This window comes from Triturus cristatus, chromosome 1_2, assembly GCF_964204655.1.
Source record: "Triturus cristatus chromosome 1_2, aTriCri1.1, whole genome shotgun sequence".
NCBI lineage: Eukaryota > Metazoa > Chordata > Amphibia > Caudata > Salamandridae > Triturus > Triturus cristatus.
The window spans coordinates 926,298,617-926,324,817 of record NC_140580.1 but is presented as its reverse complement, the minus strand read 5'-3'; the positions used below and the strand labels follow the sequence as shown (position 1 = coordinate 926,324,817).

Sequence of the window (26,201 nt, the reverse complement as noted above, 5' to 3'; positions counted from 1 at the left end):
GAGTTCTATGTTACTAGCGTGTACGCACCCAACACTAGCGACCTGGTCTTTTGGGACAAACTGAATAAACACCTTGAAACTATTCCGGACAATGCGTTGCACATAGTAGCTGGGGATTTCAATCTTCCAATAGATGCAATTTTAGATAGAGATTCACGCTGCATCTTTAAATCAACGAAAGCTCATAAAGCTTTTCTTAGTATGTGTAAGCGTTTCCACTTGGTAGATACATGGAGACTCCAGAATCCCACGGAGAGGGATTATACTTTCTATTCTCCACCACACGACTCATATTCCCGGATTGACTTCCTCCTTATCACACAGAATGGCGTTCCTAGATTAGACTCTACAACCATTGAGCCTCGTGTATTATCGGATCATTCGTGCATTTCATTAACAATTACGAATGTTAAACCATCCTCTCGTCAGACAGCTTGGAGGTTGAATGATGAAATCCTAACTAGTGACAAGCACCGGTCCACAGTCCAGGAGGCGATATCCTCCTACCTTCAGATTAATAAACAAGGGGACACGTCCGATCTCATTAGGTGGGAGGCTCTGAAAAGTACTATAAGGGGAGTGTGTATCAAAATTAGGTCAGAGATGAATAAATCTTATAATGAGAAGTTGGAGGCTTTGGAGATGGACATTAGGAATCTAGAGAGTAAACATCTAAAAGATAGGGATGAGATGTCTCTTGCTGCGTTGGCGAATAAAAAATATGAATATAATAAAATAGTTAGTGAGAGAGCGGGAGTCTGGCTTGACAAGAACAGGCGATTTAAGCTTTGTGAGTCTAATAAGGCAGGTAAGTCCCTCGCCTCATACTTAAAGTTCAAGGTTCAGAAGAACTCTATTAGTGTCATTAAGGATGCATTAGGGCACTCGCATTCAGACCCTGACAAAATAACGGAGGTGTTTAGAGTGTTCTACGAGGACCTCTATGCAAAAAATGAGGCGGTGGAGGAACCTAGAATTAAGGAATACTTAGATGAGTGTGATCTCCCACAGCTTTCGGAGGAGGACCGGGTCAATCTTAATGGTCCAATTAGCTCTTCAGAGATAGAGGCTGCAATTAAACGCTTAAAAGTAGGGAAAGCCCCGGGCCCTGACGGATTCACTGCAAAATTTTATAAAACCTTCCCCTCCCTTTTGGTCGACCCCCTCCTACAGCTATTTCAAGGTGTTAATAAATCCGGTGAAGTTAGAGGTACTTTGGCTGAGGCCATAATTGCTGTACTTCCTAAAGATGGGAAAGACCCCTCGCTACCGAAAAACTATAGGCCGATCTCATTGATTAATATTGATTGCAAACTTCTGGCCATGATACTTTCCGCCCGCCTGCAGGGGGTTCTCCCGAAGCTGATCCATCCATCCCAAGCTGGTTTCCTTAAGAATCGCTTGTCCAGTGACAACACAAGAATTCTGGTGCACGTACTAGAAAAAGCAAAACTTTTAGACACACCGACTGCAGCAATAACACTAGATGCTGAAAAAGCATTCGATAAGGTTGATTGGTCCTTCCTCCGTGCTGTTCTCTGTAAATTCATTTTAGGGGAATCATTTACTAAACTGGTAATGTCCCTTTACTGCTGCCCTTCGGCGCGTGTTAGGGCTGGTGGATCCTTTTCCTCTCCCTTCTGCTTACAACAAGGCACGAGACAGGGTTGCCCCCTGTCACCCTCACTGTTCCTGTTGGCGATTGAACCGTTCTTATATCATATACGGCATGACCCAAATATAGCGGGTATACCGTTTGGTGATTGCACTGTAAAATTAACAGCTTATGCGGACGATGTGCTGATAATGTCGGAAAGAGCGGATGAAGCGATTCCGGCGCTCATGACTGACATTGAGGAATTTTCCAGAGTCTCTGGATATAAACTCAACAAAGATAAAACGGAGGTCAAACTTTTGAACAGTGTTGGGGACAAGGGGATTATTGGAGAATCTGGGCTTACATGGCAGCCTCGGTGTTTTAAATATCTTGGGCTGGATTTTGATAAGGATCTGATCTCCAAGCTGAAAGTAAATGAAGACTTGACCCTGAAAAAGATTTCTACATTACTAGACGGTTGGTCACCAAAGTTTCTCTCCTGGTGGGGCAGAGCAGAGACGCTTAAAATGATGTCGACTCCGTTGGTCAACTATCTGGCCAGTATGCTCCCTATGACGTTCTCTAATGCTTTTCTTACTAAGGTGGATCAGGTGTTTGGGAATTTTCAGTGGCAGGGCAAGAAGGCCAGAGTCTCACTGAAGAAATTACAATTAGCAAAAGACAAAGGCGGTCTGGGTCTCCCCTCCTTCAGGTGCTATCAGACAGCATTTCTGTGCAAACAGGGTGCTCAGTGGCTGTTAAAATCCCCTACATATACACCACTATGGATTAATATTGAAGAGGCACTGGTGGATCACGCGCCTTTGGAGGCCCTCCTTACGATGGACCTGTCACACCTTCCTCATTCTAAATATATCATGCTTAATACTAGAAGGGCCTTACTTAGACTCGACCAAACACATAAAACAAACCTGACATTTGCCAGATCTTCGTCTATGTCCCTGTGGAGGAATGCCCATCTTAAACATAAGGGTAGTAGTATATTCTGGGAGTCATGGTCCAAGAAGGGCATTAATTTGGTGAAGGACTTGTATGATGATGGGGTTCCGCTGCCATTCTCGACCTTACAGCATAGGCATGATCTTACCCCGATGGATTTTTATGATTTCCTAAAACTTAAATCGATTCTGACAGCGAGTAACTTCTCTTCTTATGTCCCTTGGCTAATACAGCATATCCCACGATTAATACATGATGGACACTTTGTGTCGAAGGTATATAAAATGTTGTTGCCCCTACCCATGAAAAAACACAAAAGAGTGGAAGGAGTATGGGAGGCGGAGCCAAATCTATCAGGCATATCCTTTGATTGGGAGGTGATTCATAAGTTAGCCCTTACACATAAAGTCTCACCCATTCTATTTCAGACGAAATATATGCTTCTCAACAGGGCCTTTTGGACGCCCGACAGGCTTTTCAGATGTAAATTAAGAGATTCCCCTGTGTGCTGGAATTGTCAGTCGGGTACTGGGGATCTTGCGCATATGCTCTTTTCCTGTTCTTCATTAGGGGATTATTGGGGGAGGATATTCGATTGCATTTCTCATGTTTTCAAGATAAAACCTATACAGGAATTTGTTTACGTCATTCTGGGGGCACTGGACCCACAAATAACTACTGACCAAGATCGCCAGCTGATGGATTTAATGTTAACAATGGCATGTAAAGTGATTCTTTGCAAATGGAAAAATGCGTCTGAAGTGAGCTTTAAAATCTGGCAGGAATGGCTATCTTTCCTGAGGGGGTCTAGCAATCCGGCGCTGCAGGCTTCTACCTGGAGCCCTTCAAACAAAAAGCTTTGGAAATCATTGGATGCATCCTCCTTTCATTACGAACCACCTTGAGAGGTATACTGTGGCTGGCCCCTCTGAGTGGGGTTGTTGTAAGGTGAGGCGTGACTGACCCATCGAGTCCCGGGGCGCTGCGCCCACACACGAAGCAATGTAATGGGAATGTATCTGTATTTGTTGATGCGAGCTGGAACGGGGGTTTTATTCTTCATTTTATTTGTCTTGTCACTCATTTCTATTTTTTGTATTTGTACGTATGACATGACTATTTCGATCTTTGTACACGGAAGAGTTATTGTATTGTCTCTGTTACCTTAATAAAAACAATTTGAATTAAAAAAAAAATATATTACTTTTTGAAAGTGGATTATACTGCATTTGTGATACTCTCAGGCAACATTATAATCTGAGAAACTGCTTCTGTTGGCCCAGGCAAACAGTTGGTGCCAACTCCCCATTATCATAAGCCAGGAAAACTTCCTAACACGACGATTTTACATGGTATTCCCCATTCTAAGGTAATTTACTGTTGGTAACATATGTGCCACATGTGGGAATGCTGCATCCAATATTTGGTCCTGTTATTCATTTTTCATGAGACTCTAAATGAAGTGAGGCTGTAAAGTATGAGTACTGAAGACAAATAACTCATTCCCCCTCATGAGTGCTGGTGAATATGGAAGTCTCCTGCATCACTCTGGCAAAATATCCTGACATTTACTTCATGGAAAAGAAAATGTATTTAAATAAATCATGGTTCAAGGGTTGCTAGGTCCATATATGCCACAAACTTAATGTGTGTATTTTTGAAATTCCACATGCTGGAAAACATTAAAAATGACCCCGGGCAGATGTCCCTCCAAATCAACCGGTGGACTGCACTGGAGGGGCAAGAGTCTTACCGAAGCGACAAATGCGGAACAAACCAGAACTGTCTGAAGGATGAATGGATAACTGAAGTGGAAAGCCTGGAACACCTTTTACCTAGAAGCTGAATCATTGCACCAGAAGTAACCCTGTGTGTGCTTTGAAAAGTGTGACTCAGCAAATCCAAGCAAGTCCCTGTCGTTTTTCACAGCTATAGATCAGCAGAGTGAATATACTGACCTCATCGGGTGGCGCCTCCTTCTCTGCCTGGGCCAGCTTCTGGTAGGCCTCATCAAAGGTAAGTTGCTGGAAGAAGCGAAACAATAACATTTAGAAGGAGGTAAATCTATGGTGCTCCTCATCTTACAATTCCTTTTCTTAAGTCCATTGAATTTGATCGATGTGATTACTGGTTCCCAGTGTCCTTGCCCTCCTCGCCCTTGATGGTGCAGTCTCGAGTCTTGTAGCCAAAAGAGAATGTGGAGAAATGGACGGATGTAAATAGTCCAAAATGAATTGATTTGACTGAAATGGTCCCCTGTGTATGCATTCAAAGGGCCGTCTCTGTGTGTAAAAAGCATTTCAAAGCAGCAGATGGACACTAAAGTTCACACAAATCCGCAGAATGATTACAATACTTTTGTAAACAGACTGGTGGATGGAGTACTGAAGCAGAGTTGCAGGAGTAAGCAGAGGGTGAAAGGTTGAGAAGGCAAAGCCGGACGGGTGAGAGTCTTTAGGGCTTTTAGAGGGAAGAAAATAACCCCAAATGACCCTGAGTGGCCTCTCGAGTCGAAATATGTAACAAGATGAACAGGTATATCATTGTGTCCTGTTGTTAGGAAAGCGGCTAATGTGGGCAATCCACACTGATAGTGGGAGTTTTTTGTTTTTTTTTAAATAAAAGGAGTATAATACAACAACTTACTTCAACCTGGATGGCCTGTTCACTTTGCACTGCACTGGGAAGGGGGCTCTAATGGTAAAAGAGAAAGTAATCAATGGAGAGTTACAGGTGCATTCTTAGCCTCCACGACCTACACAACTATATTGTCATCCTTATGTATATATAGTATACATAGATACTTTCAGATCCAGACAAAACCAGTTAAATGTGATAGCGGGAGATTAACGGATGAAAACCATGTTTCTGCTGTTACAGAATGCAGCAGCAATGGCGCAATCATTACACGGAAGGTGATGGGAGCAATGCTTGCAAGTAGTCTATGAGCAGCAGGACCAGCACTGATTTGCATAAGGAGGGCCTTTGTCTAGAGTGTCACTGTGAGGGAAAAACGATGGGTTGGAATGCGACCCCCATTACCACTGTTAAGTCTATTGGCAAACATTCCTACCATCACTTAGTGTGTGATTGAAATGGCACAATAGAAATAATAAGCTTGTACTGCGTTTGTGAGGTAATGCAACCTTTCAATGCAGGACAGCCAAATCCCATTTAAACATTTAGGTTGAAATCATGCTTTAGCACGTTTGCCGTGTGTGCGCAGGATCAGACAAATTTGTGGTGTGATCACAAATCTTCCTGGGTTCTCTACATGATAGGCTGTGTAGTGTAAGGAATGAACACAAGTAATAGCTAATTTCCCAAATTGAACACTATGCATCTTCTAGACTCAGAAATTGTGAAGGGAGCTTATAGAACAAACAAATACTTGTCAAGAAAGCCTCGATCTAAGACAAGGAGGACACGTATAGTAAGAAAACAAAGGGCCTGATTCACAAAGGTAAACTGAGACGAAAGTTGAACTTTACAACTTTCGGTATTCAGAAAGGGCATTTCCGAGTAGTAAATGCCCTTTGTGATTACTGAAAGTCGTAAAGTTAGACTTTTGTCTCATTTTACCTTTGTGAATAGGGCCCAAAGTTTGTAACTTTAAAAGACCATATACAAGAATAGAAGAAAATGATCCTGGACTGATGCAAGTCTGATATGTGAATTGGACTGAAAGGGCAGAAGACTTGAAGTGAAGGGGCAATATGAAAGCAAAAGCCTGGACCTGTTCATAATAAATACCAGAATCATAACACAAGAAGTAAGACCTTTATGTTCTTTAAAATGTTTGATTCAGCAAAGCCAAGAAGGTCTAGAGCATGGATACTAGCAAACATTTTCCCAGGGGCCACAAAATGTGGTCTGTGATGTGACCGAGGGCCGCAATGATAACAGCAGGGTGGTGGTCGGGGGTTGGGGAGGGGTTGGCAGTAAGGTGGATGTAAGGGAACTGGGACATATACATCTAATGTCTGAATTGCACAATGTGAAACTTGGTATTAATCCAGGCTTCTCCACTTAAGCAAATTGTATGGTCCTAGGCAATTGTTTTATTTCACTTTCCTTCCTTTTTCTTCATTATCACATACGAGGACCTTGAAATGCATAAGGTCAGGATGTGTGCGGTACAAAACCTTCTCTTGTGTTTGATTTAATAAACTATAAGTTGTTCATGAATAATAGAAATCGCGGCCCCCAAAGAGTGCACATGACAACTGACTTGCCTGTTAGTGCTCTATTGGAATTGTTATCAGGGTAGGGGGAAGAATGAATGTTTCTAAATTCATGTTTGAAAACTATCACTTTAAAAAAAAATACTTCTCAATGCACTGATAATCTGATGTACTAAGGTAAAAGGGTTCTGCATATTAACCCCTTGTGTGCCACGCCCTTTCCCCGCCCTGTGCCGGGCGTTGCATTAGCGGGCGGGGTTCATGACGAGCTGGACTCGTCATGGGCACAGCGCAACCGCGGCCCATGACGAGTCCAGCTCGTCATGGGCACAGAAGGGGTTAATGAAATACACTATTTGAATTATTATCAGACTTTATCATACGTTTACACTTTTGCTGCGAGATGTCTTTATAAATCAAGGTGTTCCTAAAGTTAAGTAGTGGAGGAAACCCTTGTTACTTCCTTTCTTCATATACAATTAACCTTTAAATAAATGCTTTCCCATTTATTTGCTGAGTCAAATAAACAGCAGCCAAATGTTGTTCTTGACCATGGGGCCGCATGTAAAGGTCAGGATGGCCGCATGTGGACTCCGGGACGTACTTTGAGTATCACTGGTCTAGAGGATGGAGAATCTTATAAGGGAACTAGCTTTTGGTCAGTGGCACAAAGTGTATCGCTATTTCGCACTTGGTGTGACAAGCATGTGTGATTCAGTACAAAACAGGATACTCAGTTTCACAAATGTATATCAACGGCTGAATAAACCAACCTCATTGAATGATGGTTCCTGAATTGTGTGGCCCAGCGTCTGGCCAGCAACTTCAGAAGAAGGTCGTTGAAATGTACTGTTGTACTCCTTGTTATACACTTAGTTTTCACAATTCGATAGGACTATATCTAATGTGATTACTGAGTTTTCAATGTCACAGAACGCTGTCATTGGTGGTGGAGTCATGGGTGGTAGTCAAAAGAGAACTTCAGGAACTGGAGGGGTGTATACTGGTCCAAAAGAAATTGATTTGACTTATGGGAAATGGACAGCTCTATGAACAGTCAAAGAAACGTTTCTGTACAATCAATCACTCAATCAATCAATCAATCAGGGTTTTTATAGAGCACGACTAATCACCCGTGAGGGTCTCAAGGCACTGAGGGATAAAGGGGTTCTGCAGTTCAGTCGAAGAGCCAGGTCTTGAAGTCCTTCTTGACTTGAGGCAGTGACGGTGATTGCCTGAGGTACAGAGGTAGGGAGTTTTAGGTCTTCACACCGAAGTAGTGTGGTCACTGGTGGGGCTTTGCTGAGGGAGGTGGTGAGTTGTTCTTCGTGATTCTTATTCCATCTTCTGTGTGGGTTGTGGTGGGTGCAGTAGTGTTTGGTGGGTTTGACGAAGAAGTGGACGGAGTGGTGGTCTGTCCAATGTAGTTAGGAGGTGTTGCTGGCGGAGATGTTGTTGCCTGCGGAGAAGATGGGGTTGAGCGTGTGTCCTGCTGAGTAGGTTGCGGAGGAGACCACTTGTTTCAGTCCAATTGTGGCGGGGTTCTCTAGTAGGGATGATGTGTTGTGGTCATTGAGGTTGTCCAGTTGGAAATTGAGGTCGCCAAGAAGGATGAAGTCTCTTGAGGCGAGAGTGTGGTGAGCGATGTAGACGGCTATGGCTTCACTGAAGGGGGGATGGTGTCTGGGAGGTCTGTAGATGAGGGTGCCGCGGAGGGTGGCATTCGGGTTGATATGAATCTGGAAGTCAATCAATCAATCAGGGGTTTGTAAAGCGCGCTACTGGATGTGTTCCATGTTGGGTGATGATCGTTGGAGCTATTTGTGAGGTGGAGGGTGTTTTTGCGCATGATGGCGGTGCCTCCTCCCAACCGGTTAGCATGGTCCTTGTGGATGATTTTATGGCTGTAAAGGATGGCGGTTGAGATGTCCAGAGCTGAGGTGGGCTTCATCCAGGTTTCCTTAAAGAAGGCGACTTCGGGGGAGATTGAGTCGAGCAGGTCCCAAATCTCCACAGTGTGTCTGTTGAGGGAGCAGGTGTTGAGTAGGATGCAACTGAGATGTTCGGGTCCTGTTCTTGTGCGCCGTGCATTCAGTGGGTCCAGTGTGTGGTCACAGGTGAATGGGCCATGTGTGTCCTTTGGTGACTGGTTATGGCAGGCGGTGGAACATCCGGTACTGAGTGCCTGGAAAGTGCTTACGTCGTAGCAGTGGAAGGCACGGGGGACCGTGGTGCTCAGCACAGTATAGACTCGGTACGGATGCAGACGGGCTTGCCTGCTGCGGGTGGCCGCACGGCGGCTTCCATTAAGTAGTGCTGGGGAGGCGAGAGGGCTGGTCAGCTGGGGAAAATAAAAAAGTAGAAAAAAGAGAACAGAAATAAAAACAGAGAATAAAAAGACAGAAAAAAAGCTATGAAAAATAACAGAATAGAAACAAGAGACAGGCTCACCGCTGGGCCACCAGGGATGAGGTGCAGACAGGAGCCTGCGGGTGGAGGAGGGCCTCGAACACTGAACCTGGAGCGCAGTGAGCAGACAGCTACCAGATGGAGCAGCATGGCAGGGGGAGCTAGGCACGCTGACAAGGTCAGTGAGGTCAGTATGTTATGTACGGCGGTACATAAATCGCAGAGCAGCAGATGTCCACAAAACTTCACGTACATAAATCGCACAGCAGCAGATGTCCACAAAACTTCACGTACATAAATCGCACAGCAGCAGATCTCCACAAAATTTCACGTACATATATCGCACAGCAGCAGAAGTCCACAAAACTTCACGCAAATCCGGAGAACACTCACAATACTTTTATAAACAGACTGTGGATGAAGTGTTAAGGTGGCGGTGCAGAAATGGAGAGAGTTTGAGAAGATAATGCTCAACGAGTGGGAGACGTCAGGGATTTTTGGAGAAAGAAAATAAGAACAAATACCTTTGAACAGCTTTTTGAGTGGTGATAAGGTACAAGATGAACAATTCTATAATTGTGTTCTACTTCTTAAAAAATCCAGTCTAATGTGCCTAACCCACATTGAACTGAGAAATATTTTTGGATTGTATTATGAAAAGAATGTAACACAACTCCTTACCGGGTCCTGAATGGCCTCTTTACTTTCCACGGCACTGACAAGGGTACGCTATAAAAATGAAAGAAAGACTGACTTCTGTATAAATACAATATGACAATTAATGAAGAGTCTACTAAGATGCACTCTTTGCCTCTATATTCCACAAAAGTGTATAGTCACCCTTTTTTTGCAAAAACAATTTTTATTGCATTACTCAGACACAGTTGACATCCACAATGTTCATCTGGCCAGTGGCCACCATCCGCATATAGAACCACATCCAAGTACAATCTGGGCCACTTCCACCTACCAATGCGCTGTCCCCAAACCCTCCCCTGCACGAATACATCCCCCCCACCCACATGTCAGTGTGCCGAGACGACAATTACCAGGATAAACCTCTCTCAGAAGTAGCCGTGTTAGGAGCCACGAGCCACCCCCCTCCACCACAGACAGGCCCCAAGCAGAAAGGAAAAGGAAAGCCCCCGGCCCCCATGAGCTATTCAGCTAGCCTCCCCCACCCCTTGGTTCCTGCCGGGTGCTCCAGTGCCGCAGGGCCCCCCTCCACCGCTATTCCCCACCCCTGGAGATCAACCACTAGTGCTTCCCATGCCTGAGCCATGGCCAGAGCCTTGTCATCGCTTCCCCTAAGCGCAAGCTGCAGCCGGAGCGTGCCCTCGCTACCCGCCCACTTGGTAAATGTCGCTCTCCACCTCGTGAAGCTGGGACCCGTCCTCGACTTCCAGTGGAGGGTAATTTCTCGTTTGGCCACCACCAGCCCCAGGTCGCAAAACTTGCTCGTGATTTTCGTGCGCGGCGTGTGTGGAAACCATAGCAGCAAACAAACTCCCATCTCCACCCGCAATTCCCGCCCTGTCACTTGGGCCAAGCAGTCGATGACCTCTTCCCAGTAGCCGCTTAAAGCATCGCAGGACCAAAACATGTGCTTAAAGTCAGCCCCCTCCTCCCCACAACGAGGGCATTGCGGTGTGGGGCCCCCAAAATACTGAAACAATTTAGCTGGCGTCAGGTATGCCCTATGCAGGGTTAAGTACTGCACCAGTTGAAACCAGGCGTCACGCGTGCTCTTCCAGGCCCGTCTCTGTAGTGTAGGCCACGTCAGTTCCGGGATAGGTTTCCCGATATCGGTTTCCCACTTATCCTTCAACGCAGTCAAAGGAGCTAGATGTTCCGTGGCCATTCTCTGATAGAGGCAAGTAATGGCCTTGAGTGTGCCCGCCGCCATGACCACATACTGACAGCCGGCCGCCGTCCGCGGTTCCGAGAGCCCCGCGCTCCAGTACGTCTGTAGCGCCGCCACCAAGGCCGCGTGGAGGAGATAGTCGCCCCTCGGGATCCCGAAGGAGTCCTGCAGCCCCTGGAATGGCTGAAGCTCTCCATTCAGATACAGGTCCCCCACCATCTGTATCCCTAGGTCTTCCCAGCGGGCCAGCCCCGACCAGTCCCCGCCGTGGGGGAGGGCCGTGCACATACCCAAGGGGATCTCCGGGGCGTAAGGGCGAGCAGTGCCGACCCTCCGCAGGCTCCGGTTCCAACACAGCCGGAGCGTTCGCTCTTCGAGCGTTAGTTGTGACAGCTCGAGTCGCTGTTGGAAAACGATAAAGGAAAGCACGTGTCGCGGGATCATTCTACCCTGCGGACCCTCGGGGCCTCTAAATTCCCGAGCCACTGCCTGCGTGAGCCATTGTAGCTGGGCAGCCAAATAGTACCACTCAAAATCAGGTACCGCGAGCCCTCCCTCGGCTCTGGGCCGGCGCAGCGTGGCCAGCGCCACCCGCCGTCTGCCAGCCCCCCAGATAAAGCCCGTGACCATGGCCGTAAGTTTGCGGAAGAGTGACACCGGCACCCAGACAGGGAGCGTGCGGAAAAAATACAACAGGCGTGGGAGCGCCACCATCTTCAGCAGCGCCACCCGCCCGGCCACCGAGAGTGGGAGAGTGCTCCAGAATCCGATACTGCCCGCCAGGCCCGCGATCGCTCTCCCCACATTCCCCTCCAACAGGTCGCGCTGGGTGCGGTAAACGCGCACTCCCAAATACGGCAGACAACTATCCGCACAGCGGATCGCCCCCAGGAAGGGGGGGATCCGCTCCCACTGAGTAATGGGGTAGACACAAGTCTTGCCCCAGTTGACCCTTAGGCCCGAGAGGCGCCCAAAGTCCTCCAGTAGCACCCTAGCGCCCTGGAGGGCCCCCTCCGCGTCAGCCAGGAATAGCAATAAATCGTCTGCGTAGAGGGAAATATAATGGGTCTCCCCCCGCAGGAGCAGCCCAGCATATGCGCGTCCCATTCGAGCATGGGCCGCCAGAGGCTCGATTGCCAGGGCAAACAGCAGCGGCGATAACGAGCAGCCCTGCCTCGTTCCCCGACGTACGGGATAGGGAGCCGAGATCGTGGTCCCCGTTCGCACCCTAGCCACCGAATTGGAATAGAGCAACCTCGTCCAGCGCACGAACCCATCCCCCAAGCCAAACTCCTGCAAGACCCTAAACAGATACGGCAACTCCACGCTGTCGAAGGCCTTCTCCATATCAACCGACAGGGTCAAGGCGGCTGGGTAGTCCATGCAGTCCACCTCCATGACCCGCAACAGTCTCCGGATAAAAAGTGTATAGTCATCCTTATTGAGATGAGGGCAGATCTATACAAGAACAGTGTTTAATGTACATAAGGGGATTTACTTCATACATGTAACGTTTTTGGAAAAGCTTTTGTATAATAGAAATTAGATTATATTGCGTTTGTGACACTCTAATGAAGCATTAAAACCTAAGAAGCTACCTCAGTTAGCACAGGCGAACAGCTTTGCCAACTCCACACTACAACATCCTGAGCTAAAATTATATTTCTATCACATATGCTGCATGTGGGTATATTATAACCAATTTTTGGTACTGTCAGTCATTTTTCTAGAAACTCTAAATGACAGAGACGGTGTTTAGTATAAGTACAGGTATAGGTTCAGTATAAGTACTATAGTCCAATAACATCTTATCCTTCATAACAGGTGCTTTTCAGAATGCTATGCTCAGGTATCACTGTAGGCAAATACCCAGAACCTCAGTTTATAGAAAAACATATACATTTTGGATACTAGAAACAAGAAAAAAATTGCTAGTCTTGTGAGTGGACTGGACCGAAAGCCAGGCTTTTAAAGCATATATCAATGCTGAACAATTCATGGAACTAAGGGGTGAATAAATAACATGAAGAGGAAAGCCTGGAATTGTTTTAACTAAAAACTAAAATGTTGCACTAGAAATAAAGTGTGTCTGCTTTGAAATTTGTGCATCAGCAAAACCAAGGAGGTACATAGGCTAGAGAGTCTGACGAGGGAAACTCTGTGGTGTTTGATGGGCAAAGCATGCCTTTGAATCACTCATTGTAGATAAGCATCACATACTCAGTACTAAACATGGCACCCTTCATCTTCCACAAAAGTGTATCAACAGACTAAGGGCCTGATTACAAGTAGTGAAACGACCGCCATACTGTGGGACCGCCAGCAGTATTACGACTGTGGCGGTCAAACCGCCAGGAGACCACCAGGGACAAATATCTCACTGGGCCGGCGGTCTTTCACCGGCTGCAATATGCTGCCGAGCATATTTCAAGTGGCCATTACACCGCCCTTTTCATGGCAGTCAACCCTCCATGAAAAGGGTGGCAGAATAGCAACAAAGGAGGCCCTAACAGGGACCCCTGTTGGATTTGGTGAATACATGTGCCCCCCCCCCCCTCGCCGGATTTGCACATTGAAAATAGCAAATGTCCCCAAAAGTTCTGGAAAATCTAAAGAAAGTCTACAATACTTTTATATACAGACTGGTAAAGTGGAAGTCCTGTGGCGGGACATGAGGATGTTTGAGAATATGAAGCTCAACGAGGAGGAGTCCTTTGTAGGAGGAAGAAAATATGTATGAGTAACACTAAGTAGCCTCTCGTGTGGAGATACATAACAAGAAGAATATTGGCATATTCGGATCAGTCGAAGTCGAAGAGCCAGGTCTTGAGGCTCTTCCTGAAGGTGTGCAGGGTGGGGGAGTGTCTGATGTTGACTGGGAGCTCATTCCAGGTCTTTGCTGCGACGTAGAAGCAGGCCCTTTAGCCTGCTCCGATTCTGCGGATGTGTGGGATCTCTGCCAGGGTGAGGTCGGCGGAACGGAGGTTCCTTTTGGGTACGTGAAAGGAGACTCCTTCGTTGAGGTATTTGGGTCTGATGTTGTGGAGGGATTTGTAGGCGTGGGTGAGTAGCTTGAAGGTTAATCTCTTCTCGATGGGGAACCAGTGGAGGTCTCGTAGGTCATTTGTTTGTGTCCTGGGGTTCTGAGGACGAGTCTGGCTGCGGTGTTCTGGAGGGTTTGGAGTTTGTGTAGCAGTGTTTTGTTGATTCAGGCATGGAGGGCGTTCCCGTAGTCCAGTCTGCTGATTATGAGTACGTGGGTGACGGTCTTTCTACATTTGGGGGGGATCCACTTGAAGATCTTGCGGAGGCTGCGGAGGGAGTTGAAGCAGGTGGAGGTGACGGCGTTGATCTGGCGAGCCATGGTGAGGGAGGAGTCTAGAATGATGCCGAGGTTCCAGGCGTGGTCCATCGGGGTGGGTGTGTTTCTGAGGGCAAGGGGCCACCAAGAGCTGTCCCACACCATGGGGGAGGGTCCAAGGACGAGGACCTCTGTCTTCTCCGAGTTTAGTTTTAGGCAGCTGTTGTTCATCCAGGCTGCGACATCTTTCATTCCTTCTTGGAAGCTAAGTCTGGTGTCTTCGGGGTTCTTTGTGAGGGAGAGGATGAGCTGGCTGTCGTCGGCGTAAGATATTATGCTGAGCCCATGCTGTCTGGCGATGGCGGTGAGAGGGGCCATGTAGATGTTAAAGAGCGTGGGGCTGATCGAGGATCCTTGGGGTACTCCACAGTTGATCTCTGTAGGTAGGTAGAGAGAAAGGGAGGGAGTCTAATCCTTTGGGTTCTGCCGGAGAAAAAGGAGCGGATCCAGTCGAGGGCAGTTTCTCGTATACTGGCGTCGTGAAGCCTGGCTGCGAGAGTGTGGTGTGAGACGGTGTCGAAGGCTGCAGAGAGGTCTAGTAGGATGAGGGCCGCAGTCTGGCCCTGGTCGAGAAGTATGCGAATGTCATCGATGGTGGCAAGAAGGGCGCTCTCGGTGCTGTGGTTGCTGCGAAAACCGGACTTGGAGAAGTAATGCTTTGGAGATTTTAATATAAAAGCAATATACCACAATTACTTACTACATTCTAAATGGGCTCTTTACTTTCCACGTTACTGAGAAGGGCCTTCTTCCAGTGCCTTCGCGTTTCCCCCTCCCACCACCTGATGGCCTTGTCGTCACCTCCACAGCCCAGTAAGTGCTTTTGGAATGCTTGGGTGTATGCTTGTATGTGTATTTGCGCCTGTGTGGATGGATGTGCCCAAGTGGTTGTGGATATATGCTTGAAAATGGTGGATGTGAGAATGTGTGCTTGTCAATGGATAGGTGTGAGTTAGTGCGTTTGTGGATGAATGGTTGCGAATATTTGTGTTTACTGTGAGTGGATGGGTGAAGGTGAGTGTGCGTGTGTGTACCCGCTCCATTAGTTGTAAAAATCACAAGCCGCCATTGGTTCTTGCTAAGGAGCAGAATCATTGCACACAAAATAAATCTAAATGTCTTTTCAAATGTGTTTATCAGCAGAGCCATGAAGGTCAAGAGGATGGAGAGTCAAACAAGGGAACCAGGTCCTACTCTCTTGTAGATGATGAGTAAAATGTGCCTCTAATTCTTTCATTGTGTGTAAGATCATTGATTCTTTGTCGAACGGAACAACCTAAGGTTTTTCACAAATGTGTACCAACAAACTGAATGTACTAACCTCTTCGAGTGATGTTTCCTCGATTCTCTCATCCAGCTTCTGGCCAGCAACATCAGAAGTAGGTGGCTGGAAAAAAAAAATAACCAGATCCCTGTGTTTTATAAAAGTATGTCTTGGCAGGAGGGTGCGGAGGAAGACAACAACTTCTTAAAAGGAGTATAGGATACAGTCTCTAATTAAACACCAACATACCCAGGTATTGTGTAGCCTGTAGCCTGTAGCATGAGTGGAAGATAAACCATAGGAACACCCACTTTAACTTTATTGTTGATGTACTTGGTATGGTTTAAAATGTGCATTAATGGGGTGCACCTGGGTAAATTGTTTTCCCCACAGTCTCTTATATTCTATTGACATGTTTCAGCCCCTACATCAATGGCCACTAAGGGTCCTGTGCTTTCGTCAGGACAGCAGGGTATTGTAGCAAGTAGGCCATTCAGCTGATCGCCAGTATTGCTGTATGCCAAAATGACAATGAAACTCCGCTTAAAATAAAATAGGCCACAAAGCTATAGGATACGAGTGTATGACGGTGGATTGAAACCAAAACACAACTAACATTTTACACTTCATTATTACAAATCCATAATGCTTTAATTGGTGTGATTCCTGAGTTTCTAAGGTCCTTCATCACGTTGCCATTGGGAGGCAGAAAAAGAACATTTCGAAAAATGGGATGATGTTAACCCTCCCACCAGAAATTGCTCTCGCTGATAGTAAATGGACTGCTGTATGAGCATTCAAAGAATTATCTAGTTATGTAATTATTTGTTTAAAATAGCAGTGTCCACAAAGTCCAGTAAAATCTGGAGAAAGTTTACAATACTTGTTTATACAGACTGTGGATGAAGTGTTCAAGTGGAGATGCGTGGGTGGAAAGGGGGAGAGTGGAGAACATAAGGCTGCAGGAGTGAGACTTCAAGGGTTGCAGGTGGAAGACAATAAGCACAAATGACATTGAGCAGTTGCTTGAATGGAGATAGGGAACAAAATGAAGAGTTATAGAATTGTTTTCTGCTTTGAGGAAATTCCCTCCAGTGTGCCAAGCCCACACTGAGTAGGGAAGGGCTTTTTGGATTTTATTATCAAAAACATAACTACTTACTATGTCCTGGATGGCGTCTTCACTTTCCACAGCACTAGGATGGGGGCTCTAATGGTAAAAGAGAAAGTCAGAAAGAATCTAATGTATGTTGTACAAATCTGTTACATAGGAAAAACATGGCAAGTATGCACAACCCCTCACAGGAGGTTCCGCACTAGTCTAGGATAGATCGGACCTTATCTAAATAAGGTTGAGAATAGAGCTGGGTGAGTCGCAGATGTTTAGATTGCACATGCGGAAACTATATCTGTGGGTGAGACCTAAAAACCTGGAAAGTATGTGGTAATGACCATACGTTCATTGTTGTTCTTGAATATATTGGATATTATCTTTATAAAAAAGGCGACACAGTTGTGTGGGTCATGGAGGCTAAGAACGCACTATTATTTATAATATGTTCTCATACAGGAATATATTGCATTTGTGAAGTTCTGATACAACATTATAACCAGGGAAACTAATTCTGTCAGCACCGGCAAACGGTTGGTGCCAACTCCATATTAGTATAAGCCAGAAATTTAGCTCATAGAATATAAAATATATTTAAAGAAATCATGGTTCAACGATTGCTAGGTCATATATGCAACAAAATAAACGTGTGTAACTTTGACATCCCACATGCTGGAAAACATTAAAAATGACCCCGGGCAGATGTCCCTCCAAATCAACAGGTGGACTGCACTGGAGGGGCAAGAGTCTTACCGAAGCGACAAATGCCGAACAAACCAGAACTGTCTGAAGGATGAATGGATAACTGAAGGCCTGGAACACCTTTTACTAAGAAGCTGAATCATTGCACCAGAAATAACCCTGTGTGTGCTTTGAAAAGTGTGACTCAGCAAATCCAAGAAAGTCCCATTCGTTTTTCACAGCTATAGATCCCCAGAGTGAATATACTGACCTCATCGGGTGGCGCCTCCTTCACTGCCTGGGCCAGCTTCTGGTAGGCCTCATCAAAGGTGAGTTGCTGGAAGAAGCAAAACAATAACATTCAGAAGGAGGTAAATCTATGGTGCTCCTCATCTTACAATTCCTTTTCTCAAATCCATTCAATTTGATCTGATGTGATTACTGGTTCCCAGTGTCCTTGCCCTCCTCGCCCTTGATGGTGTATTCTGGAGTCTTGCAGCCAAAAGAGGATTTCCAGAAATGGACGGATGTAAATAGTCCAGAATGAGTTGATTTGATTGAAATAGTCACCTGTGTGTGCATTCAAAGGGCCCTCTCTTGGATGGACTCTAAAGTTCACATAAATCCGCAGAATGATTACAATACTTTTGTAAACAGACTGGTGGATGAAGGACTGAAGCAGAGTTGCAGGAGTAAGCAGAGGGTGAAAGGTTGAGAAGGCGAAGCTGAACGGGTGAGAGTCTTTAGGGCTTTTAGAGGGAAGAAAATAACCCCAAATGACCCTGAGTGGCCTCTCGAGTCGAGATATGTAACAAGATGACCAGGTATATAATTGTGTTCTGTTGTTAGGAAAGCGGCTAATGTGGGCAATCCACACTGATAGTGGGAGTTTTTTTTTTTAAATTAAATAAAAGGAGCATAATACAACCACTTACTTCAACCTGGATGGCCTGTTCACTTTCCACTGCACTGGGAAGGGGGCTCTAATGGTAAAAGGGAAAGTCAGACAGAATTATCTATGTAAAAATATGTAAATCAATGGAGAGTTTTAACAGGTGCATTCTTAGCCTCCACGACCTACACAACTATATTGTCATCCTCATGTATATATAGTATACATAGATACTTTCAGATCCAGGCAAAACCAGTTAAATGTGATAGCGGGAGACTAACGGATGAAAACCATGTTTCTGCTGTTACAGAATGCAGCAGCAATGGCGCAATAATTACACAGCAGGTGATGGGAGGAACGCTTGCAAATACTCTATGAGGATCAGGGCCAGCACTGATTTGCATAAGGAGGGCCTTTGTCCCACTGTGGGGGAAGAGTGATGGCTTGGAATGCTACCCTCAGCAATTGCTAGTGGTTAGTCTACTGGCAAACATTCCTCCCATCACTTTGTGTGTGATTGAAATGACACCATAGGAATTAGGTTGTACTGCATTTGTGATGTGTCATCCCAGTAAGTGCTTTCTGAATGTTTCGGTGTATGCATGTATGTATGAATGTATTAGTATTTGTGCCTTTGTGGATGGGTGTGCCCAGGTGGGTGCAGATATGTGCTTGAGAATGATCGGTGTGATTATGTGTGCTTGTCAATGGATGGGTGTGAGTGAGTGTGCTTGTGGATGAGTGAGTTTGAGTATGTGTGTTCTCTTGTGAGTGGATGGGTGAAAGTGAGTGTGCGCGTGTGTACCCGCCCCATTAGTTGTAAAAATCACAAGCCGCCATTGGTTCTTGCTAAGGAGCACAATCATTGTACTAGAAATAAATGTATATGTGGGGTTTTGAAATGTGTGCATCAGCAAATCCCTGAGGGTCAAGTGGGTGGAGAGTAGGAGTGGGCGGAATTTGCGTAGTCACGATATGCAAACCTCCGCAAAATAGTAAAAAATCTCCGCGGGCACGCAAAAGTTCAGCGAACATGCGTAATAGCTTGTCCCGACCGTTCGCGATGCTTTTTTCTTGTTCGTGAACGCTGTTTGCGTGCTCGGGGAGAAATATCTCGTGAACACGCATTTTGAAAGTGCAAGCAAGCAAATAATTCCACGAAGCCGCGGATCGCCGAATTTTTGACAATTCCGCTTTCTCCGCTGAACGCGAAATTACCCAATTTCCACAAATTCCGCAAACAAAACGAAATTTACCAACCAGGCCTAGTGGAGAGTCAAACCAAGGCACCAGGTCCTACTCTGTTGTAGATGGTGGGAAAAGTGTGCCTCTAATACTTTGATTGTGTGTAAGCATTATTGATTCTGTGCCGGACAGGACACCAACAGGTTTTTCAGACATGTATACCAACTAAATGAATATACTAACCTCTGTGACAGATGTTTCGATTCTCTGATCCAGCTTCTGGCCTTCAGAGGTAAGTGGCTGGAAAAAAAACACACCAGATCCCCGAGTTTTGTTAAATTATGTCTTGGTGGAAGTGCAAGAAGGAAGACAACAACTTCTCAAAAGGAGTAAAGGATACAGCGTCTTAATTGAACACCAACATACACAGGTGTCATGTAGCCTGAAACTCTTCAAAAGAGCATCAGAGGAAGACAAACCATATTAACACCCAGTTTTCCTTTATTGTTGATGTCCTTAAGATGCTCAAAATGTGCAATAATGGGGTACACCTGGGTAAATTGTTTCTCCTAGCCCCTCTTATATTCTGTTGACATATCTCAGCTCCTACATCACGGGCCACTACGGGTCCTGGGCTTTCATCAGGACAGCTGGGTATTACGGCAAGTAGGCCATTCAGCTGATCGCCAATATTGTTATTGGCAAAAATAACAATGAAACTCAATTAAAAAAAAATTAGAACATTGGAATGTTGGAAGCTCCATTGAAAACAATGGAGTAGCTCTGGGCTCATAATGGCTGGTATAAGCCCAGAGCTCCAACATTCAAATGTTTCTTTGTTCAAAGCTCTGGCTGTGAAGAACAAGTTACTTACCTTCGGTAACGCTTTTTCTGGTGGATACAGTATCTGCCTGTGGATTCCTCACCTTGTGAATATCCCCTGCGCCAGCAACATTCGGAAACTTTTGTAGCAGTCCACGCCGATGGGGTCGAAGATGACGTCACAGAGGCACGGCTCCGCTCGCGACTCCGCTGACGTCACCGGCTCCATAAGAAGACCTCCTCGGCGTGATGACGTCAGTTCCGCCCCTTTTTTCCGTGCCTTCGAGGCACACGGACGGACTGACAGCAATATGTACATAAACAGCATACACAGTACACAATATGCATATCAACACACACAGTGTGGAGAAGAAACATCAAAGCACTAGAAATAACCCAATGTCCTTGACAGTCATAAATACATTTGAAATCATCAATAGAATTACCATCATAGAGTCACTGGTATAGAAGGATGGACAACGGGGAGGCGGGTGGGTCAGTGAGGAATCCACAGGCAGATACTGTATCCACCAGAAAAAGCGTTACCGAAGGTAAGTAACTTGTTCTTCTGATGGATACATCTGCCAGTGGATTCCTCACCTTGTGAATAGATTCCACAGCAGTCCCCACTCCCGGAGGAGGGTGTCCATCCCCCTATACCAGAAAATCCTGAAGGACGGAACGGGCAAAATGTCCGTCCCTCCTCACCTCAGAGTCTAAACAATAATGTTTTGCAAAGGTGTGAAGGGAGGCCCAAGTTGCCGCCCTACAAATGTCCTCCACAGGAACACCCCTAGACAAAGCAGAGGTAGAAGACTTTGCTCTAGTGGAATGAGCTCTTAAACCCTCCGGAGGCTCCTTACCAGCTAGGGAGTAGCAGATCTTGATGCATAGCACAATCCATCTTGAAAGGGTGCGCTTGTGCACCGCACGACCCTTTCTGCAGCCAGCAAAGCCCACAAAGAGCTGGTCATCAATCCTGTAGTCCTTAGTCCTGTCCAGGTAAAAGCTCACCGCCCTCTTAGGGTCCAAGCGGTGAAGTCTCTCCTCCTCCTTGGAAGGGTGAGGGGGAGGATAAAAGGTAGGAAGGGTAATGGACTGCCCCAGATGGAAGGGAGTTACCACCTTAGGCAAAAACGCAGCCCTGGTCCGGAGAACCATTCGTTCAGCATGCACAGTCAAGAATGGGGGTTTTGAACTAAGAGCTTGAAGCTCACTTACCCTCCTTGCCGAAGTGATAGCAACGAGGAAAACCGTCTTAAAAGACAACATTCTCAAGGGACACTTATGTAAGGGCTCGAAAGGAGAACCCATAAGATAAGTCAGTACAAGGTTTAAGTCCCATTGAGGCACAATAAAGGGAGTAGGAGGAAATTTATTCATGAGGCCCTTAAGAAACCTAAGTACAATAGGTGATTTAAACAACGACGGCTGATCCGGCAGGCATAGAAAAGCAGACAGAGCCGATAAATATCCTTTAACTGTGGCCACAGCAAAGCCTTGCTGAGCAAGAGAAAGGGCAAACTGCAGAATGTTAGACAAACGAGCCTTCAAGGGATCAATTGACCTCTCTCCACACCAGAGAACGAATTTAGACCATCTATAGGAGTATATGGATTTGGTGGAGTGTCGCCTGGCCGATAAAATAACATCCACCACATCTGGCGGGAGAGAGAAAGAATTCAGGTTGCCCCGTTCAATCTCCAGGCATGAAGGTGTAAGCTCTGGAGGTGGGGGTGTAGAACCTGCCCCTCCGACTGCGAGAGGAGGTCTGCCCTCAGAGGGAGACGGAGCGGAGGGCACGAGGAGAGGTGGAGAAGATCTGTATACCACACCCTTCTTGGCCAATCCGGGGCGATCAATATGACTTGGGCCCGGTCTTGGCGAATCTTCCTCAGAACCCGAGGAATCAAGGGTATGGGAGGAAACGCGTAAAGGAGCTGCGAACTCCAATCCATCTGAAACGCGTCCCCCAACGCCCCCTGCATCGGATACTGGAGACTGCAGAAAGACAGGCAGTGCGCGTTCTCGTGAGTGGCGAATAGGTCCACCCGAGGAATCCCCCACGTCCGGAAGACATGACGAACTACCTCTGGATGAAGCCTCCACTCGTGGTCAGCGGAGAACTGCCGACTGAGACTGTCCGCACGCACGTTCAGAACTCCGGCCAGATGATTTGCCATCAGACAAATCTGATGGTCCTGAACCCAGGACCATAGACGCAGGGCCTCTCTGCATAGACAAAGAGACCCCACTCCTCCCTGTTTGTTTATATACCACATCGCGGTCGTGTTGTCCGTCAGGACTTGAACAGACCGACCGCAAAGGGAAGGGAGGAAGGCCTTGAGCGCCAAGCGTATCGCCCGCAATTCCAGAAGGTTGATGTGAAGCAACCTTTCCTCTGGAGACCAAAGACCCTTGATCTCCAGATCCCCCAGATGCGCACCCCACCCTAAGGTGGATGCATCCGTTATCACTGTGGCCACCGATGGAGGAAGATGAAAGGGCTTTCCTTGAGACAGATTGCCCTCCACGCTCCACCAAGATAGATCCGCTGCAGCTTCTCTGGAGATCCTCACAGACTCCCTGAGATCCCCTTTGTGCTGATACCACTGCTTGCGGAGGCACCACTGGAGCGCCCTCATGTGCCAGCGTGCATGGTTGACCAACAGTATGCAGGAAGCGAACAGACCGAGCAGGCGAAAGACCTTCAGAACTGGAACAACCGCTCCGTTGTAAAACAAAGGAATCATTTCCTGTATGTCGAGAATCCTTTGAGGAGGAGGGAATGCCCGACACACAGTAGTGTCCAGTACCGCACCTATGAACAGGTTGCGCTGAGAGGGCACCAGGTGAGATTTGGGCACATTGATCGAAAAACCCAATTTGTACAACAGCTGAGTTGTAACCTGCAGATGACGCAGCACCTTCTCCGACGACTCCGCCTTGATCAGCCAGTCGTCCAAATAAGGGAAAACCGAAATTCCCGATCTTCTGAGATGAGCTGCCACCACTGCCATCACCTTTGTGAAGACTCGAGGTGCCGAAGTAAGACCAAACGGGAGGACCGCAAACTGATAATGCTGCGACCCTACCGTAAACCGGAGATACTTCCTGTGCGACTTCAGAATGGGGATGTGAAAATACGCATCCTGCAAGTCGAGCGACACCATCCAGTCCTCCTGATTCAGCGCCTGAAGAACCTGCGCAAGGGTGAGCATCTTGAACTTTTCCTGTTTCAGGTAAAAGTTCAGGATTCTGAGGTCTAATATCGGACGCAATCTGCCGTCCTTCTTCGGGATCAGAAAATACCGGGAGTAGCATCCCTGACCCCTCTCCTGCTCCGGAACCACCTCTATGGCACCTTTCTGAAACAACTTCAGGACTTCTTCCTGCAGGAGAAGACGGTGGTCCTCCGAGCAAGCACCCTGGCAAGGAGGGTAATTTGGAGGGAATTCCCGAAAGGGAAGGGCGTACCCATTTTCTACAAGATCCAGAACCCAGAGATCTGTAGTTACAGATTCCCAATCTTGCAGAAAATGGGTAAGCCGGCCCCCCACAGGACCAACATGATCCGGAATGTCGAATCTAGGGCTGTTTTGCGGTGGTGGGAGGGGCTGAGGAGGAGGAAGAGGAGGAGGAGAGTTGACGGCCACGTGAGCGACCTCTAAGTCTTCCTCTATATCCCTTGGAGCTTTGCTGCTGCTGCTGCTGCTGCTGCTGCTGCTGGGCTGGTCTATAAGAACGAAAACTCGCCCTTCCAAAACCCCTGTACCTCTTGAAAGTACCTCTCGGCTGGGATTGAAGGCCCAACGACCTAGCCGTAGCCTTACTCTCTTTGAAGCGCTCGAGAGCTGCATCAGCCTTCTTCCCGAACAGACCAGACCCATCAAAAGGTAAGTCCAATAAGGTCGACTGGACATCCGAAGAGAATTCGGAGGACTTAAGCCATGCACCCCTCCTGGTGGCAACTGAAGACCCCATGACCCTGGCAACTGAGTCTGCTGTATCCAGGCCACTCTGTATAACCTGGCGAGCAGCCGCCTGGGCATCCGACAGTACTTCATTGAAGCCTGCCTTATCCTCCTCCGACAGCTTCGGTGCCAACTTTTTAGCTGAATCCATAAGCGCATGGATATAGCGCCCCAATAAACAAGTCGCATTAGAAGATTTTAATGCCATACTGGCTGATGAAAAGACCTTCTTGGCCGATTGGTCTACCTTCTTGGCCTCTCTGTCCCCTGGGACTTGAGGAAACGCACCTTTTGAACGTCCAGAACAAGCAGCCTGAACGACCAGACTTTCAGGTGAAGGGTGTGATGACAAAAACTCAGGATCCCCTGGAGCCACCCTATATCTCCTTGCAACCACCTTGGACACCGCAGGAGCCGAAAAAGGCTTGCGCCACACATCCAACACAGGCTCCAATATTGCTTCATTAAAAGGCAACAGCGGCTCTGACACCGCAGTTGGAGAGTGCAACACCTCAGTCAAGATATTGGACTTGAACTCAACAGATGGCAATTGAAGGTCCAACAACTCTGCAGCCTTTCTGATTACAGCATGATAAGGTGCCGCGTCTTTAGAAGGTTCATCCGATGGAGGAGTGATCTCCCACTCCGGAGACAAATCCAACCCACTTGCCTCCTTCAACTCGTCAAACACCTCATCGGATTCGACCAATTCTCCCTCTTCAGCCTCATCCATAAGATAGCGCCTCTCCTCCAGCACTCTCTGCGCCTCCCTTCTGGAACGGATCCGCACCTGCGGCGTCGGCGGCGCCGTGATCGAATCCGACGGCGCCGGCAGAGGCGTCGAACGCGGATCAGCTGGAGCAGCCGGCGTCGAACGAGGTCGAGTCGGCGCCGGTGAAGAGGGAAGCGGCGTCGATGTTCTCGGCGCCGGCATCTGCCAAGACGGCGTGGCTGGGAAAAAAGGCATAAACGGTGCTTGAGGATAAACCTGCGGCACTCCCAGATTAAAAGCCATCGGACCCATCGGACCCATAGGTGCACCAGAGGAATACATGGCCCGTGAGAACACCCCATACATCGCATTGAGATAATGCGAGGGGTCCTGACCTGGATTAGGGAAAGCCGGATACTGGTCAGGTAACACCGGACTCGGGCCTGCCGGCGCCGACGGTGGAACTTGCGGCGTCACAGACTCACCCGGAGCCTGATCATCCTCATCCTGGGCCGGAGTCGGAGACGGAGCCGAAGGACCTGCAGGATCTGGAGAAGCCATCGGCGCCGGAGAGGACGCCGGCACCGGCGAATCAGCCGGAGCCGGAGAAGACACAGGAGAAGAACACCTTCACTTCCAAATCCACATCGACCCCAAAACCACACTCAGAGGCACCCTCCTCTACAGACCACCAGGACCCCGCGCGAAATTCAGTGAAGACATCACGGACTTCATCACTCCACACGCGCTCCCTTCCAAAGAATACATCCTCCTGGGAGACCTCAACTTTCACCTTGAAAAGAGCAACGACCGCAACACCACCACCCTCCTGGACAACCTCGCCAACCTCGGACTTAAACAACTGGTCACTTCCCCCACCCACATCGCAGGTCACACACTCGACCCCATCTTCACCTCCAGCAATCATGTCTCCTTCAGCCACACTGCGGATCTCCTCTGGACTGACCACAGTTGCGTTCACTTCACCTACAACAAGCCCAAACCCACCAACCACCTCCAACCAACTCTGCAAAGAAACTGGAACAAAATCACCACCGACCAGATCTCCTCTTCGCTCCTTCTAAACACCCCAACCCACTCCTCGGACCCAAACCTAGCCGCCGCCAACTTCACCCAATGGTTAGCCAACACCGCCGACACCTTAGCACCACTGAAAAAACGTCA

General features: G+C 47.4%; 1 protein-coding gene across 1 annotated transcript in view; it reads right to left on the bottom strand.

Annotated features, from left to right (window-relative positions):
* LOC146868343 (uncharacterized) overlaps positions 1-26,201 on the bottom strand; it is a 155,329-nt gene that overhangs the window by 63,158 nt on the left and 65,970 nt on the right. Inside the window, exons 24-32 of the mRNA XM_085624110.1 lie at positions 19,752-19,808; positions 18,367-18,414; positions 17,703-17,768; positions 16,802-16,849; positions 15,697-15,762; positions 12,242-12,472; positions 9,832-9,879; positions 5,204-5,251; positions 4,516-4,581 (exon numbers count right to left, since the gene is read on the bottom strand). Of these exons, the coding sequence (XP_085480236.1) occupies positions 4,516-4,581; positions 5,204-5,251; positions 9,832-9,879; positions 12,242-12,472; positions 15,697-15,762; positions 16,802-16,849; positions 17,703-17,768; positions 18,367-18,414; positions 19,752-19,808 (678 nt within the window). The remainder of the gene's footprint in view (positions 1-4,515; positions 4,582-5,203; positions 5,252-9,831; positions 9,880-12,241; positions 12,473-15,696; positions 15,763-16,801; positions 16,850-17,702; positions 17,769-18,366; positions 18,415-19,751; positions 19,809-26,201) is intronic.